At 57.5% G+C, this 18,525-nt stretch overlaps 1 protein-coding gene across 1 annotated transcript; it reads right to left on the bottom strand.

The window, feature by feature from the left end:
- Positions 1-3,685: 3,685 nt before the first annotated feature.
- ZNF469 (zinc finger protein 469) lies at positions 3,686-16,479 on the bottom strand. The gene has a single exon (XM_031505896.2). It carries the CDS (start codon positions 16,477-16,479, stop codon positions 3,823-3,825), a length of 12,657 nt encoding a protein of 4,218 aa, XP_031361756.2. The 3' UTR covers positions 3,686-3,822.
- Between the last annotated feature and the right edge of the window lie 2,046 nt (positions 16,480-18,525).

Raw genomic sequence — 18,525 nt, 5'->3', positions numbered from 1 at the left:
TAACAAAATAATTCAGCCCTCAAAGATGTGGGGATGATGCAAACATCTCCCTGGGGAGTGGCATTCCAGAGGGAGCAGAGCCTGAGACAGCTGCCACTCATGTCTTGGGTTCCATGAAATGGGTGCAGCTTTGGGAAGGGGTCCCTGGGGACGGGTCCCATCCCTGCAGCATTCCCCTGGCTCCCAGGAGACTCATTTCCAGGTGCCCAGGTGATGAATCTGGAGGTGTGGGATAGCTCTGCTAATAACCAGGCATGAAATTCTCCTCCTCCGCCCTGCAGGTTTGCTGCCCTGGTGAAATATAGCACAGGGAAAACATAAAAGTCCCATTTCCAGCTCCATAATATTTCCTGCCAAAACAAAGTAAAATGTGCCGCCTTAAATTTTCTGCAAAATTCTTTTGAGGTTATTTTTTTCCCTAAATTAAGCCATACTAATTATTTTCAGCCACTTTATCTCCACTCTGCAACACACCAGGAGGGTGCAGGCGGCGAGCATTTTAAGCCTCCATAAACAAAAGAGTAGTTTGGAAAATAATTCTATCAATTAATCAAATTAATCCTGCAGTTTTAGTTACAAGCCCCGAGTGGCGAGGATCCCAGCCGGCGGTGCCGAGCTATCTCTCCCTGACAGCGGCTCCGTGTTGTGATTGCGGCAGTAATTAAAGCCGGGAATGCACCGCCTTTGTGTGCTCCCGCCCCGGCCCAGCGGGGCCGCGGAGGTCAGCTCGAGGACAGAGCGGGACGAGAGAACCGGGCCTTCATCAGCATCCTCATCAACCGCCATCATCGTCACCAGCAGCAGAAGCACCGTCATCATCAATCGCCGCCATCATCATCATCAGCAGCATCATTATCAATCGTCATCATCATCACCAGCAGCAGCAGCATCATCAGCATCATCAATTGCCATCATCATCATCATCAACCGCCATCATCGTCACCAGCAGCAGAAGCACCATCATCATCAATCACCATCATCATCACCAGCAGCAGCATCATCATCAGCATCATCATCATCATCATCATCATCATCATCATCATCATCATCATCAATTGCCATCATCATAACCAGCAGCAGCATCATCAATCACCATCATCATCAATCACCATCATCATCATCAATCGCCATCATCATCATCATCATCATCATCATCATCATCAATCGCCATCATCACCAGCATCAGCATCATCATCATCATCAATCGCCATCATCATCACCATCATCATCATCATCATCATCATCATCATCAACAATCGCCATCATCATCATCAATCACCATTATCATCATCATCATCAATTGCCATCACCATCACCAGCAGCATCGCCATCACCAACACCATCATCATCAAATGGGGATGAGCAAAATGATATCTCACTATCATCATCATCATCATCAATCATCATCATCATCATCAATTTGGGATGAGCAAATTGAGCTGTCACCATCACCGTCACCATCACCATCACCATCACCATCACCATCACCATCACCATCACCATCACCATCAAAAATGGGGAATGGTTAAACTGGGCCATTATCATCACCATCACCAACACCATCATCATCTCCATCACCATCACCGTTACCACCTTCACCACAAATTGCTGACCAAACTGGGCCATCAACACCTGGTGATGACCAAAGCAGGTAACCCCATCACCATCACAAAGTGATGACGACCAAACTGGACCAGCACGATCGCCATCTGATGATGATCAGATCAGGCTGTTGCCACTGCCAGTTGGTGGTGACCAAACTGGGCTGTGACAATCGCCAGCTCTGCCGTCACCATCACCAGATGATGACCACCAAACCAGGCCACCACCACCACCACCACTTTGGATTTTTCCCCTCAGGGACAAAACTCTCCTGCCATGAGCAGCACTCGGATGAGATCTGTGAGGAAGAGGAGCTGCAGGAACATCTTCACCGTTGAGAAGCTCCAACACATTGAGGTGACAGCAGTGGCACCAAGGTCCTCCTCATCCCCCTTACAGAGGACACCTCAAACATCCCACAAACATCAGGCAGACAGGGAATTTCTGTGAAAATATTGGAATATATTTGAAAAGATTAATCATGGATGACTTTACAGTACCACCCCATATTTTTATCTCATACTTTATTTAACAATATTAAAGAGGCACTTTAAAAGCACACGGACAACATCATAAAACGGCGTTTCCTGCTCTCTCTCTGCTTCTCTGGACAAAATATCAAAATAAAAACTTTTGACAGAACACATTGCACCCAAGGTAAATTACCTACAATAGTTTTTTATACAATACAAAGAATTGTAAAGATACATATTAACAGAATAAAGCCTCTTTTTTTTTTTTTTTTCCCTTTTAACTCTAAAACAAAACAAAAAAATCATTGCAGGACAGACGCAAAGTACTCTGACTGTTCATATCACATCAGTGCATTACTTCACCTCCTTGACTTGGGAGTATTTCAATAAAATCTTTCCATGTCCTCATTTGCACCTGAGATTTCTTTCTGGACCCAAAAGTTCGGTTGTAGAACGTGCTCGTTTAATGTGACGTAACCTTTTCCACACTATGGAGTACCAGCACAGAGGAGCTTTTTCCCTAAAGTTGTGTTTTTTCCCCTAAAGTTGTATTTTTCCTAAAGTTGCATTTTTTCCCTAAGCTGTATTTCCCCCCCTAAAGTTAATTTTTCTCCCTAAAGCTGAATGCTTTCCCCCTCGAGTTGGCTTTTTTTTTTTTTAATTCTCTTTTCCTGCTCTGTTTTTTGGGCAGATAATCGCTTCTTCCTACCAATTCCCCTTTTATTTCTTTCAATCAAGGAAGTCTGTATTCACATTACAAATGAAGAATAGCACCAGTAACTGCATAGTACAAGCGGATACCTATAGAGCCACTACGTCAATACAGTAAGAGAGTTTAGAAGTGATACCGTTGAGGGCACTCGGACAGTACCGGCTTTTGCTGCGGTAAATTGGCACAGTTTTCTTGTTGCACAAAAAAAAAAAAAAAAAAAATCCACAAACAAAAAGAAAAAAACCACACGCGCACACACTCACACACAAAAAAAACCCCAAACCCTAAAAAACCCTAAAAAATCAGAGTTTGTCACAAGTGTCAAGGTGCAGTTTGCTTGTGGGGACGCCTCTCCTCCAGTCCCATCGTCTACAGTGGTCAAAGAGTGGCAGCATCCTCTGGAGGGCTCCGACAGCCCCAGAACCCCAGAGCTGGGTCGTTCTTCTCTTGACGATGTAGAAACAAAATTCTTAGGGATGGCTGTCAAAATATAGGACACTTGGGTCTTAATTTAATTTTTTAATTGTATCATCGCTTAGGCCAGCTCCCAATTAAATGAATTGTACGGGATTATTTGTGCAAAATCTTCCAAAAAAAAAAAAAATTTGCTTTCTACAGTGTACTGCACCTTATGAATAAGACGTCTACGGAATGAAGTTCATCTCTTCAAGTACTTTGTACAAAGATAACACAGACACAGACTCAAAAGGGTCTGAGATTTGCAAGTATCCTTATAACCTCAGCACTTCTGCAATAAAGCAATTGCTCTCGACGATTCAGTCTGCCCAAAGCGATTACAATTTCAGTTCATGAAAATCATCAGCAACATCAAAGTTCTAGCATTTGCATGATAAATCAGGTGAATTAAAGTAGATTAGTAGACACAAAGCAAACTATTTCACAGAGGCTGCAGTGCAAGTTCATTTAAGCTAGACAGAGAAATCATGCTACACAAACGAATTTAATGCTTTGATAATTTTTCCCTTGCAAACCCCATGAAAGCAGCTGAGGATCACCATAAGTCACTTCCATAAATTATTCTGAAGTATCTCTTCTTAAAGGAATTTTAAAGCTGGTTAATTTTTGCCCAAAGAGTTGGCTGAGCAGGTTGTTCTGGGACTCAGCGCTGCGGTAGCTGGCCGGGCCGGCCGCCTTGGCCCCACGGGCGGCGCGGGGGCCGTGCCAGGAGCCGCGCGGGGATGGCGCCGGCCCCTTGGCCAGCACTTGGTGGAGGCTCTTGCCCAGAATGGCCTTCCTGCGCTTCACGTCCCCGTTGGCGTGGCGGAGCTCCCCTTTCTTCTGGTTGTAAGGGTCCAGGACCACCTTCTTCAGCTGGGGGCCCGTCCTGGGCTTGGGCGCCAGCTTGGTGCAGTGCGTGTCCCTCCTGCCGGGGGACAGGGCGGGCGCCTCGGCGTTGCTCCAGCTGCCACGTTTGAGCTCAGCGGTGCTCTCGCTCCTGCCCGGGCACGGTGGCCGGGCTTTCTTCTTCTTCCCGTCTCCTTCCATGTTCTCCCGCGAGCCGGAGCTGCTGCGGTGGCTCAAGGACTTGTGTTCTTTCCTCCTCTTGGGGTGAAGCTTGCTGGTGGCTCTGCCTGGCTCCGCGTGGCCGTGTCTCGTGGTGTTGCTGGCCACCTCATCTCTGGGCTGGTGGCCGCTGGACTTGCCTGGGTTGCCGCCCTGGTCCTTGGCGTTAGCGCTACTGTCCTTAGCCTCAGGCACGGATTTCTCCTTCCCTGAGATGGGCTGACCCTCCTCGGGGCTGCCCACACTGGGAGCAGCCTCGCTGCCCACGATCTTCTTTGGTGGCACTGAATCTTTGGAAGCTCTGCTGAGCGTGGGCGAAGCTGTCCTGTCCTTTCGGGGCAGGGGCTGGTGGGGCTGGTGGGCACCTTCTGGAGACACCGGTTTGGCTGCACCTTCCCAGGCAGAGGCATCACTGGCACTGGGGCTGCCCCATTTGTGGGTGTCCGTGGCTTGTGGAGGCTCTGCCTCAGGGGTAGGAAGCTCTGAGATCTTCTTGGCAAGCTGGAGAAAGGGGATCCCTGCCATGGCGTTGGTGTCTGCGCCGGGATCCTCCAGGATACAGGCCCTGTATTCATCTTTGCTGCCTGTGCTTGTTTTATGGGCAGCAGCACAGCCACGTTTCTGCGTCAGGAGGGGAGGGGACAGTTTTTGGTTGGTGGCATGGTGACAAGCCAGACCAGCAAGGTCCATGGGAAACTCAGGCGAGTCCAAGAAAGGAAGCGGCTTCCCATCAAAGGCTCCTTTCTCCAGCTCCTCGATGGACAGGCCAGCGATGTGGCCGAGCTCGGGGCTGCCTGCAGCAGCTGGTGGCAGAGGTGGGGACAGGCAGGGTGGCGGTGGCAAGGGGTCAAATGGGGACTTCTCCATGTCTGCTAGGAGCTCAGAGATGTCACCCACCAGGACTTCTGCTTTCACGGAGGGCTGGGGTGCTCCCAGGTCACCAGGTGCTGTTGGGAAGGAGTCAGTGGGAACCTGCAGGCTGGGGTTCCCAGCTTCTACCAGCTGAAGGTCACTCGTGGGGCCTAGATGGACCGGTGACCTGTGTGGGATTGAGCTGCCATGGTGAGCCACCTTCCGCTTCTTGCTCGGTGGCATTCCCTCCCGGAGAGATCCGTCCTCTCTCACCTTCTCCCTGCCCTCCCTGCAGGCAGCTCCAGGCCTCATGACCCCTCGGAATTTGAAAGTCTTGCTGCTGCCCGCCAGGTGCTTCTCCATGTGCCGGTCGTACTGCTCCTTCTTGGAGAAGGTGTAGTTGCACATGCTGCAGATGAAGGACTTCTTGATGACGTGCATGACGTCGGCGCAGAGCTCGCAGGCGTACAGGGTGGTGTGCTTGATCTCCTGCTCCTCCACCACGCCATGCTCCTGGCTCAGGTGGCTCCGGAGCTCTTTGGTCTCCTGGTAGAACATGGGGCACTTGTGGCACAAGTAAATCTTCTGCAAGCTGTGCACCACCAAGTGCCGCTGGAGCTTGAAGGGTTTGGGGAACTGCTTGCCACAGTGATGGCAGTCCCGGGAAGGATCCTTGCAGTCTGGGTGCATGGGGACAGATTTTGGGGTGCTTTCGCTTTTTGCCGTGTGCTCTGGAGATGGGCTGGAGGATGCTTTGGAGGAGCTGGGTGCAGGAGGCTTCACTTTGACACCGCTTTCCAAGGGGTCTGTCACCACCTTCTCCTGCTCAAGGGGCAGCTCCTTGGGGCTCTTGCTCTCTCTGCTGACCCCGTGCCGGCTGCTGGCGTCGCCGTGCCGGGAGGACCTGCTGGGTTTCCGACACATGATGGTGTTGAGGAAGTGGGTGACGGCGGCGTTGTCCTCGAAGCAGCCCGGCAGGCCCATCGCCGACTTCTGCGCCTGCCCCTTGCGCGCGAACTGGGTGGCGTGCTCCCGCAGGTGCTCGTTGTACATCCAGACGTCGGAGATCTCCTTCAGGCACATCCCGCACGCCCACAGCCCAGCTTTGTTCCTGGTGTGCTTCTCCTTCAGGTGGTCCCGGAGCTGCTCCCGGGAACTGAATTTGCGCTGCACACACATGTAGCAGGTGGGAGGAGGGGAAGGGTTGTGGGAGAGCTTGTGGAAGTCCAGCTCCCCCAGCGTCAGGAACCACTGGAAGCAGACTTTGCATTTGTACTGCTTGTCTTTGGTTTTGATGGTTATGTCCCCGCGGCTTTTCCCCAATTTCCCATCTTCCAGCTTGCTCCTGTGCTTGCCCGACTTTGGCTTCAAACTCACAGCGTTGTCCTCGCCATGGCCAGGAAGATCCTCGCAAGGGCTGAAGAAGCACACGTCTCTCATTTTCAGCTTTGCATTGAGCATCTCAATGTCGATGGTGTGAAATTCGGGGGAGTCCGAATCCCCGTTATCTTTGGCATTGTAGGACTCCTCTGCCAGGTCGGGGGGCTCGGGGGTCACTTCTTGGAGGGAGTGCTCATCCTCAAGGTCCATCAGAGGCTCAAACATGTCCTCGGCAGAGAGGCTTTCCCCCTCCTTCTCCAGACTGCCCCAGATGTTCAAGCTGGGGACGTTGTCCCCGTGGCTGTTTTGGCACAAGAAGGTCAGCATGTTGTCCTCCAGATCAATGTCCTCCTTCCCTCGGTCGGTCTCCTCCTGGTCCAACCTCAGCTCGATGCTTTTAGACCCATCTGCAGCAGCATCTCCGCTCTTTGCCTTGCTGCCATGGCACATGTTCAGCATCAGGGCGTCGTCAACGGAGATGGTCTCGTACTCGCAGGGGTCCTCCCTGGTGACACAGAAGGAGCTGGTGTCGCTGAGGTCAGAAGCCAGGCGGATGGTGAAGAGGTCCATGGCCCCTGCTGGTTGCGGGCTGACCTCGGGGACAGGTTTGGGTTTCTTGCTGCGCTTCCCATACACCCGCGTGCACTTCCTCCGGACAAACTGCTCATCCCTGGGGAACAGCTGGGAGAAGGTGGAATCGTCGTCGAAAAAGCTCTGGAGGTCTGAGGTGGCCGTGCTGTCCCCGCAGTGCTCCCTGCCTGGTGGCACATCTGCCTTCACCCACCGCTTTGGATCTGCAGGAGGAGGGCTGGTCCCCGGTGTGGTCTGCCCAGAAACATGCCCAGAAACATTTTGGGTGGTTCCCAAATCACGGTTCTCTAGCAGCAAAGCCCCTTCGCCAGGAGCTGTGGGACCCTGCAGGGAACCACTCCAGGTCCTGGTGTCACTGCCTGCCACAGGACTGTCCCCTGTCCCAGCATGCATGTCCTCTGTGCCATCAGCACCACGATGCTGCTCTGTGCCCACCTTGCCCCATCCCTTCACCACTTGCTCCACAAACCCGCTGATCCATTTTTTGCAAGCCTGCGTGTCTTCCACTGCATCTGGATCTTCCACCTCCCCAGGACAGCTGCCCGTGGCCGTCTCCTTGCTGACCATCTCCTTTAGAGACCCCATCCTGCTGCCCAGGTCTTCCTCAAGCTCGGCTGCACAAGAGGACTCTTTGGCTTTTTGGGGGTGCTGGGCTGTGCTGGTCCTGTTGTGCTCCTCTGAGGAGATGCCACCATCTGGCTCGTGCAAGCCCCCCATGATCCCGGGCAGGCTGGAGCTGAGGGCAGCAGGACCTGTGCTCTTCTCCTGCTCACAGGGACCATCGGGCTCATTCCTGCTGGGAAACACCTTCGTTCTCCTTTGCCTCACTTTCCTGTTGGGCTGCTTCTCAGAACTGCTGTTCTCCTCACCAAGATCTTTGCTTTGGCTCCTTCTGCCCTTTTCCCCTTTCCTGACCTTCCATCCCGAATCCGGCTTCCCAGACGCTGCCTCTCCCGATCCCCTCATCTCTGGGTGCACGCCCTTTGCCTTCACCTCCCTCTGCAGGACGTGTGTGCGGCGCAGCTCCTGGGACATCTCCAAGGAGATCACGCTGAGGTCGCTGAGCACTCTGCTGACCACCTCCTGCATCTGCGTGCTGGGCTCTTTCTCCAGCTCTGGGAGTATTTTCTTGGGAATGCGTTCAACGGTGGAGGTCAGCGCCTGTGAGCTGCAGGTTTTGTCTTTGACCGACGCCTTCAGGCTCCTCCTGGGCACCTTTGGGGCTGCTTTTGATGTCCTGCGTGCAGGAATCAGAGGGGACCTGGGAGTCTTGCTGGGCTGTGGCAAACCACCGTTCTTCACCTGGTGCTTGACAGCTTTGTGCCTGGTCAGGCCGGGCTTGGAGCGGAAAGTGGCTGAGCAAATGTCACAAGTCACCAGGAGTCCACTGGGCTTTTTTCCTTTGTGGAGTTCATTTTGGGATGGGTCTGGAGTACCGCTGGGTGTGTAGTCCTCTCCTTGGCCCGCACTGTTTAACACACAACCCCCAGCTTCTGCAGCCCCATGGCTTTTGGATTTCTCCCCTTTTAAACACTTCCCTTCACTCTCTGTAGTTTTGGAAAGAACAAGTCTCACCTCTGCTGCCCCTGAAAACTCATGGCCATTTAATTCAGCAGGACCAAGATCTCCAATCCTTGTAAAACCTCTGCTGATGGCAGCTGACACATCCTGAACAGCAAAACCATTGCACAAAGCCTCTGGTTCACTTTGATGCTTATTCCCGACACGGGAACAGTTTTCAAGCTTGTTCTCCTGGTTCAGGCTGGCCTCCCTTCCTTCCACGAGCAGAAGATCCTCTCTGGGCTGGGTTGGATAGTCCTGGGTTTCTGGAGGGGTGGAGTTAACAACTGTGTCTGTGATGGCACATCCTTGGTTTTCTTTAAAATCCGGCAGCACAGCACCGGTGTTTTTGGGGACCTCCTTCCCAACTCCCTTTTGGTGGAAAGGCGGCGAGCAGGGAAGAGAACAGTCTTTCTCAGGAGGCTTCTGGGGACCACCCATCTCCATGGCAGAGCCCACCAGAGCATCACCGTGCAGCAGAGCGCAGGGTCTCACTGTCCCCTCTCTTCCAGGCGATCCATAGCTGCCCAAAACACCATCAGGGAGGTGATGAGGATGCTCCTCAGCCGCTTCCATCGGCACAGCCCCGCAGTGATGCAGCGAGGGAGGGAAGGCAGGTGTCCCTTCCCATGTCCCTTGCTGTGCTGGGCTCACGGTGTGGTGGATGTGATGGCTGCTGGCCTCGGGAAAACAACTCTTTGTGACGAATGAACTTGGTGTGGCAGGCAGGGGGGAGCTGTATTCCTTCTCATCCGGGAGCTGAGTGCCTAAACTGGGGACCTGTCCCCCCTCGGTCCCACTGCTCCGCAAGCATTTGAGGTCGGAATATTTGGCTGGTGAGAGCAGGCTGGCTGGAGATTCACCTGTGTAATCACAGCCATCGAGGGACAACTTGCCGTTCCCTTCTCTGGGAACATCTGCACCAACCGTGCTGGCTTTTATCTCCGTCCCCAAGCTGTGATCCTGGTGGAGATCCCCCTCAGAGGGGCCAAAGGGGCCGACAGGGCTGGTGGGAGCACTGCCTGGGTGCTGTGCCCCCTTCCCCACCCAACTCCTTTCCAGCCTCTCTCCCTCTTCTCTGCCCAGCATTTCTTCCTGGAGCAAAGCACGGCTGGGGTGGGCTTGCTCGTGTTTCCTAAATGCCAAGGTCATTGTGTTGTTATCTCCCTCCTGCTCTTCCCTGAGCTGATCAGCTTTCCTTCCCTGCCCTGGCAGCGAGGTCGCCGCGGTGCTGTTGGGTGGTGAGAGGTCATTACGCTCCTGGGAAACACCATCTGCAGGGATATTAATGTCCCTCAGCCCCGGGGCTTCATTTGCTAAGTGCTGCAGCTCTGTTACATGATTTTGCAGCTCCGGCTTTGCCGACGTGGATTGTTTTGCACGGTAAGAGCTCTCTGCGTCCAACGCCTCCAGCTGCTCGCATCCACTGGGACAGAGCACCTCTTTCCCTGGAGCAGTGATATTTCCAGGGCTGCTTCCAGTGGGGAGATCCCCTTCCCCTTGGGTCTGATCTTCTCCTTCCAAGGCACCGCTGCTCCTCTCCTGGTGCTCTGTCGGGACGTGGCTGGTGGCACAGGGGTGGCTGGGAGCCAGCAGCCCGGGGAAGCACGGCATCAACAGCTCCTCCTCGTTGTTCTTCACCGTCCGGGCGACGAAGAGCTGGAGCTGCTGCAGGGGGTTGGCAGAGGTCTCCTGGGGTGCCCCCATCATCTCCTGGGAAGGGTGGTTGCTCTCCTTGGGCACACTCAGCATCTCAAACAGCAGCACGTTGTGCTTGCTGGTTTTGTCACTGGCTCCAGGGCTTTGATAGGTGTTGGGACTCCTCTCCTCCGTCTCCTCCACCAGCGCAGGCCCATCACCACCCCCTTTGAGACCCACAGCATTTTTCACTGTTTGGGGGGGCTCAGTCCTGCTTAAGGTTTTCTCTTCTGTATCTGGGACCTCTTTGACATGAGGTGAAAAGGTGAGATCCAAGGCTGGGGTGGGACCCTGCTGAAACCCAAATTGGGGTTTAGGGTTTGGAAGATGGGCGTCAAACTCCTCCAGCTCTGCAGGATCCACGTCTGCTTTCCCTGGCACAGGGAAGCCCTTGGCATCACACTGGCACGGCAGGGATGGCAGGGATGGCAGGGGCTCTTTGGTTACTTCTGCTGCACCCATGGTCTCGGGGAACACGGAGCCGGTGACAACAGGAGGGCTTTTTGTCATGGGGCTGGCGTAGATGGGAGCCTCTGTTTGGTCAGTTGTGCTTGAGCCAGGCAGCCTGTTGGAAGAAAACCCATTTTCCATCTCCCTGAGGTCTCTTTCCTCGGTGGCTGCAGCTCCCTGGAGCTGCTCACTGCTGTCTTTGGAGCAGAAATGGTCTGTGGCCAGCGGGGCTGGGTCGCACATCCCGCTTTCCAGCGAGCCCAGCTCCAGCGGGCACGGCCAGGGCTCCCTGGGCCTCTCGTAGTCCTCACGGGCAGTCACCACGTCTGGCTTCTCCCCTGCCAGCCTCTCCCCAACGCAGAGGCTCGACCTGCCCAGCTCACCTGCCAAGAACAGCCCCTTCTCCTGGCCTGCCTCCGGCTCTCCCTGGGAGAGCACTGGGAACCGCTCGGCCTCCTGTGCCCGCAGGTGGGCAGCCACGGACGGCTCGGGTTTCTGGAGGCCGACCGACACCTCGGAGTCCAACTTGCTGGTCTGCAGTTGGCTTTCCAGCTCCGTGACCAAGCGCTTGATCTCCAGCTCGTCGTCTGAAATGTTGCCCATGAAGGTCGCGTTGTAATCCGCCATCCGGTCTGGCAGCGGCAGGGAGAGCTGGCTGCCGGGGACACCTCCTTCCTCGGGGAATTTCTTGGCTGGTGGCTTCTCCACGGAGAGGCTGTGGAACTGAGACATGTCTTCCGGCAGCATGGGAGCCACCTCCTCCATGAGGGACCATTCTTTCTCCGGCAGGAAGGGTGGGTAGGGCTGCTCGAAGGGCAGCGGCTTGCGGGGCGCGCTGCCGGGGCAGGGGAACGCCGCCGCGTACCCATCCTTGCCCTCGTAGGGATCGAACTCGGCGACGGGCAGCTCGCCGAATATCGACGACGAGTCAAAGCTGAGCGGGGAGGACACTTTGCCCTGCGGCATCTCCGTGGCGAAAGGGGAGATGCTGGAGTGTTTCTGCTCGAAGGAGCTGGCGCTGATGTCATCCCGGCACAGGTACATGTCATCCATGTGGGAGGAGCCCAGCGCTGGGGGCTTTGGGAACAGGTTGTCCTCGTAGTGACCGGGAAGGCCTTTGGGATCAAAAAACGCGTTGTCACCGCTGACGTACGGATCGGGCGTCTTGGCAGCCAGCACCATTCCCACTGCGTCCCCCCCGTAGGTGGGAGCAGGTGTGGGATAATCCTTGTGACTGTCACAGAGCCCCTGGCCCTTTGTGAATTTGATTCCCGCTTCCGAGCAGGAGGCACTCCCGCGGCCAGGACTCGATTTGTTACCGCTCTGGGGTGGGGCAATCACCTGCTCTGGGTGGTATTTCAGCCCTTCGCTTGGGAAAGGGGCAAACTGGTGCCTCTGGTGGTCCACGGAGAGCTCAGGAGAGCGCTGAGCCTGCAGGGTGGGCTCTCCTGCCTCACCCGGGAGCTTTGCTGCTCCTCTGGGCTCTTCCACCCCCTCCTTAGAGGAGAAGCTGGCAGGGCTCTGGCCTGGGCTGGCCATGCTGAGCGTTTGCCTTTCCTGGGGCTGCGGTGACGGCTCCTCCTTTGCACCGTCCATGGCAGCAGCATCTGGTTCAGTACTCGGCCGTGTCCTGGAGCCTGCCAGCAAAGGTTTGGCTGAACCAAACCTCCTGCTCCCCCTGGCAACGTCCTCTTTGCTCTCCTGGCTCGTCTTTGGGCTGCTGTGCAGGGGAGGGCTGAGGGGAGTCCTTGGCACACGGGCTGGGCTGCCTGAGCGCCTCCTCCTCTGGGTGCCACCCTTGTCACCAGCCCCACCAGCGCGGGGTGGGCTCGTGCCCATCTCTGTGGGCACGCTGTGGTTGCTGCCAGCAGATGAGTGGCTGCTCCTCCTTCGGGCTCTGGCAGCACAATCCTCTTTCTCAGCATCCTCCTGACTCGGGACATCCCCGTCCTCCTGTGCCTCCCTTTTCTGACTGTCCCTTTTCCGGCTGTAGCTCCAGGCTGGATCTTTCTCTCTGGCTCTCTCGCTTCTGCCCAGGCGTTTCTTGCTGAAGCTGTACTTGCTCCTCCCCACGAATCCCATGCCACGCTTCTTCCTGCCCCGGGGCTTGCTGCACTCTGCCCCCTCCTCATCCGAGTCGGACACGTAGTCGTATTCCTGCAGCCTGCCCTCCTTGGTGGCTGCCAGCGGCCTCTCGGTGCCCTGGGGCAGCTGGGCCTGCTTGCTGCTCTTCACCTGCAGCTTGTGGAGCTTGTTCTTCTGCTGCACGATCTTGTGGATGAGCTCCTTGCTCCACGTCCCGCTCCGGGGCTTCCGCTTCTTCATGTCCTTCATGGAGAACCGCGGTGGCTTGGAGCTCTTGCCGGCGATGCCTGGCCCCACCTCGCTCCTCATCGCAGGGTCTTGGCCGAGTCTCCTGGGATGCTTCTGGCTGGAGGTGCTGGCTGGTGGGATGCCGTTCTTCCTGCCTGCCCTCAGCCTGGCTGTCCTCTCTGCTCCCTCTGCCGCGGCGTCCGGCTCCTGCGGCGCCACCCTCCGTGCCGCCCTCCCTTTGTGAAGGTGCCGCTTTCCTGCCCCTCTCTTCGCCTGCTCCCCGCCTGGGTGGCCATCTTCACAAAAACAGCCAGCCTTGGCCTCTCCTGCTGCCTTCTCCTCCGCTGCCTGCTTGGATTTGCTCTCCGAGGCCGGGCCCTCCTTGGCCTTGTGGGCCATGCCCCCGGCAGCCGCCTTCACGCCCGGCAGCTCCTCGTCAGCGAACACGTCGATGAAGCTGCTGTCGATCTCCGGGTTGTCCGACTGGTAGCCCAGGCCGTTGAGGGCCTCGGTGATCAGGCTGTCCAGCTTGGCGTCGTCGATGTCCAGGTCGGAGGCGCTGAGCGGGAGGGAGCTGGCGGCCAGGCCGTGGAAGAGGCCGCCCTTCAGAGCATCCTCCTTGCCCTCGCTTTTGCCTTCCCCCTCCAGCAAGAAGTCGTCGCTCTTGTTTAACGCCAACAGATGTCCCTGGGGGTCTGGAGAGAGCGCCAGGCCGGGGGCTCTGGGAGGCTCAGCTGGGAGCGATTTCCGCCCCTCGGCTGCCCGGGGAGCGTCCCTGGGCTCTGCGGGCTGGGAGGCGCAGAACTGGCGGTGCTGCAGGAAGGAGGACAGGTTGCTGTAGTTCTGGTCGCATTGTCTGCAGGTCAGCAGCACGTCCAGCTGGTCCAGGCTGGCGCTGCTCAGGGAGGTGGCCAGCAGGTGGTGGGAGGAGTAGGGCGGCGGGGGCTGCTCCCCGTCCAGCCCGTCCGAGCATCCTTTGGCCGCCTCCCCGGAGGGTTTGTGGAACGGGCTGCCCGGGGCGCGTTTCAGGAGGCTGTCGTCTTTCAGAGCATCCGCAGGGAAGCTGAAGGACTTGACAGAGTCCGGGGGGTGGTAGTGAAGCGAGCTGGGACTCAGAACCTCGGAGGGGTGGAAGGCTTTGTTGGCATCCTTGGCGTGGCAGGGGTGCTGGAAGAAGGGCGACGGGGTCAGTGCTCCGGACATCTGGCTGTCCTCGAAGCCGGCGTTGAGTGGGCTGCTGGACATGGGGGACAGCGACGAGCAGGTGCTGCCACACGTGGGGTTGGGGACGGGGGACGGCAGCGGGGACTCACCAGGGGAGGCAGCTGCCAAGGCTGATGGTGGCAGGACCAGCCCTGAGCCTGCCGAGCTCCTTGAGGGAGGAGGAGGAGGAGGAGCTGCTTGAGCAATACTGTAGAACAGGGCTTTGCCTCTCGAGTCGCAGGCAGGAGACCCTGGTTCCTTCCCACTCTCAAAGGAAAAAGCTCCCGTCCCGCTGGGATCTCCCCTCTGCAGGCTCTCTCCCGATAGCAGCTTCTTGCTGTGATATCCCGGGGAATCGCTCATGGGGGGCCCTTTCTGGGCCTTCCCGCTGCCCTGCCAGTCCGACGTGCCCAGGGGGAAGGGGAGCTTCTGGCTGCTGATGTGTCTCGACAGCTCCAGCCTGTTGGCACCGGGCACTGCAGAAGGGAGGTGCATCTGCTGCCAAGGCAGCCTGGCATTTTTCTGCCTGTGCTGCCTCTGCTCGGGGCCAGACTGGCACTCGAATGAGAACTGGTTTCCAACAGGGTTTGAATAAGGTGCTGAATTCTGGTCCATGGGAGAAAACGCCTTCGTGGCACCTTCCCAAGCTTGCACAAGCCGGGGGTGGGTGGGTGCCGTAGTGGGAACGCTCGTCTCGAAAGGCACGGCTCCCGCGCCGCCGCTGCCCGCGGGGGAGCTGCAATAGGCCTTGCTCTGAAAGTGCACTTGGGACAGCGAGTTGGGTGCCACGGTCCTTCTCAGGGCGCTGCTCTGCACCAGCAGCCGCGGGCCGGGGACGCCCTCCTTGGCCGAGCCTTGCCTCTTCCCCACTGGCTTTGGCCCGGCAGGCGAGTGTAAACTAGACGGAAAAACAGCTTGGTTTTCTTGGAAAGTGCTTGGGTTTTGGTCGATAGCACCAGACGACGGGAGAGCACCAGTGGGGTCGGCGGCACGCTCGGCCCTGCCCTTGCAGCAGGGCAAGGGGCCGCGGTGCAGCGCCGGCGGCGGGTGCAGGAAGGCCGGCGGCGGCGGAGGGGGCACGGGCAGCCCGTACAGCCTCCCCTCGGGGGCCACGCTCTCGTAGGGACCCCCAGCCCCGAGTGGCTCCTCCGGCCACTCTCTGGGGGACGAGTGGAAGGCGAAGGCACCGGGAGGCAGCTGGGCGGCGGCGGCGATTCCCACCTCCAGGTACTCCTGGGCGGCCGCGCTGCCGCGGAGCGGCTCCTTGCCCGCCTCGTGCCGCAGCTGGCAGGGGAACGGGCACGGCAAAGCCCCCAGGCCGTGCACGGCGGCTTTGCCGGCCTCGCAGAAAGAGCTGGCCTTCTGCACCGAGATCCCGTAGGTAGCACCGGCGAAGCTCTTCTCCGGGGAAGGCCAGGCCTCGGCCCGGCTTGCCTGGAACTCTAAATAATGTAGCTGCCCGTGGGTGCCGGGGCTCTTGAGGGGGATGCCGGCGGCGGGGGGCTGCCCCTTGGGGCCGAGGGAGGGTCCGGGCTGTGAGGTATAACTGGTGGGGGTCCGGCCGCCGGCAGGCTCGGGGAAGCAGCGGCCGAAGCCGATTTCCTGCGGCCGGAGCTCGGCGTCGCGCTGGGCGATGCCGGGCACGTGGAAGCGGTGGCTGCCGGCCGCGGGGCTCGCCTCCGGCTCCTTCGGGGGCGTCACCTTCTGCTGCGGGTAGGCGATGCCGATGGTGGGGCTGGGCCGTGTGCCGGCGATGCTGAGCCGGTAGAGCTGCTGCTGGCCCCGCTCGCCCTTCCCCGAGCGCCGGCTGCGCTCCCGGGCTCGCCCCTTCCCCGGCGGGGACAGGGGGCTGCCCTTGACCTCTCCCCAGGTGCTGTCATTGCCGCCGAACTTGGGCTTGCACTGCAGCGATTTGAAGTCGATCCTCCCCGCTTGCTGCGGCCGGATCACGGCTTCCCGCTGGCTGTGGGGCTCCTTGTCCTTGGGGCCGGGGAAAGGGGGTGTCCCCTCCCCGCCCAGCACCCTCCCATCCTTGTCCCCGCAGCCAAAGTCCTTGTCGGGCTCTTTGGGGCCGGCCTCAGTATCGCCGATGGTGTAAACATGCTGGCTCTCTCCAGTCATGATACCGAGGAGGGGACAAGGCTACAGAGCCCCGCTGTCCCGTCCCGCTGCCAGCTGCCGTGCCCCGCTCACGGGCATGGTCCTCCGCCGATGGGCACCGGCGCGGGCAGAGGGGCAGCAGCGCCCCGGGGCCGGGCTGCGGGCGGGTCCCGAGGGCCGGCGGGGCTCTGCCGCATCCTTCAGACCTGCAGCCAACAGGAGAGAAGAGGGGAAGGCTGGGGGTCAGTCAGGGAAGGGGCACGGCAAAGATTTTGGGCCCTTTTCTTGGGCTGCGGTTGGAGGAGGGGGCATCGCAATCCCCCCTCCCCCGGGGTGAAGCGCTGCAGCTTCGGGCTCTTCAAAGGATGCTCGGAGCTCTTCACCTCCGGCCAAAGCTGCTGAGGAAGCACTTTTCTGCCTCCCGGGAAAGCTATTTCTGGGTTACTTCTTAGCAACATAAGCAGAAAAAGATGACAGAAGAGCTCCACCTACGGATTAGTGGGAAGGGCTGTCGGGATGGGCTGGGAGAGGCAATCCTGGGAAGGGCTCGCTGTCCCCGTGTCCTCCTGCTCCGTGTCCCCAGGTCCCCGCTGCTGGAGGGAAGATGAAGGGAAAGGTTTTTTTCCCCCTGGAGCTGCCCCTCACCGCTCTGAAATCCTCGGAGAAAGGATTTCACCACCCTCCCTGCGAACTGCCCTGGAAATTTTAGATGTTATGAAGGAGGCAAACGCAGAAAAGCTGAGTCCCGAATTTCCCAGTTGATTTTACAACCCAGACCTCGGGGCGTTGGATACGGAGCACAAGTCAAGCGCAGCCTTTTAAAAGGCGCCACCAGGATTTTATATGAAGGAGGTTTTAATAAAAAGAAGGGTAAAGTTTTGCTTTAAAGAGTATTTTTTTTTTTTTTTTTGCTGTTGTTTTTAAGGAGAAGTCTGCTGGAAACAGTGAGGGTTTTTTCCTCCTGCCTCGCTGGAAATGTTTCTTTACCGTCTGCTGCAGTGGGTCAAGGCACGGCACTGCTGGCAGGGGGTGAGGAGCAGGAAATTCAGTTTATTCCTCTCCTTCTGGGTGTAATTCCCACAAATCCTAACCCCACCGGGTTCGCCCATCCTGCCCTGGAGTGACCTGAGCAGAGAAGATTTTTCCAAGGAAAAGGGCAGCACCCTGCATCTCTCCAGGAGCCCACCTCTCCATTCCCACCTGGAATCTGCCGGGATGAGCACCCAGCACCCCAAACGCTGCATTAACAACAACATTCGGGATATTGTTATTAATATAATAATATATTATTATTAATACTATATTATTAATAAAAAATAAATAAAATAAAAACCCGGGAGGGGCGGCTGCATCCCCCCAGCTGCTGCAGGGATGCAGCAGCGCTGCCCTGGCCGCTCGGAGCTGCCAGGCCTGAATTCCTCCCCAATTTCACACCCTGCCGAGTGAAACGGATCCGGGCCCGATAGGGTGGGAGCCGAGCGTGCCGGCTCCGCGGCCAAAGCTCACACGCGGCCCTTTGGCACAAAGGGCTCTGCTGGGAAAACAATGCCCCACTTATGTCTCAGCCACCACAACCCCAGAGCCCGCTCGCTGCTGTTTAAATTTGCAAAGGCTCCTTGCCAAGATAAAATACCCAAGGCCAGCGCTCGCTACATTATCACAGTCGGGCTTTTCAGCCGCATAAAGGAGCCTTTTTTTGTTGTTGTTGTTGCTGTTTTTGCGAGGGAAAGGCTGGCCGGTGTGGCTGGAGAGCGGCAGGATTTGCACGGCAAGGGTTGAGAGGGGGGCCAGGAGACACAAACATCCTGCTGCCTGCGCTGGCAGAGGTTTGGGCATGGGGACAGCAGCGCTGGTGGCACGCGGGACCGTGCCACTGCTGATGGCACCCACGTCCTGCCGGCGGTGGCAGAGCCTGGGCAGGAAATGGGGGTGGATTTACCCCACGCAAATCACGGATGGTGCACGGGGAGAAGGGCAAGGTGGCAATTAGGGATTTGTTCGCCAAAATCTCCCTGCCAGGGCTTGGGGGTCGTCTCTTCCTGCCTGGGGGTCCCTCCTGCTGGGGCT

Source organism: Lonchura striata, chromosome 13 (genome assembly GCF_046129695.1).
Source record: "Lonchura striata isolate bLonStr1 chromosome 13, bLonStr1.mat, whole genome shotgun sequence".
Lineage (NCBI taxonomy): Eukaryota > Metazoa > Chordata > Aves > Passeriformes > Estrildidae > Lonchura > Lonchura striata.
The sequence above is the reverse complement of the archived record's forward strand: the minus strand, read 5'-3'. Positions and strand labels throughout refer to the sequence as shown.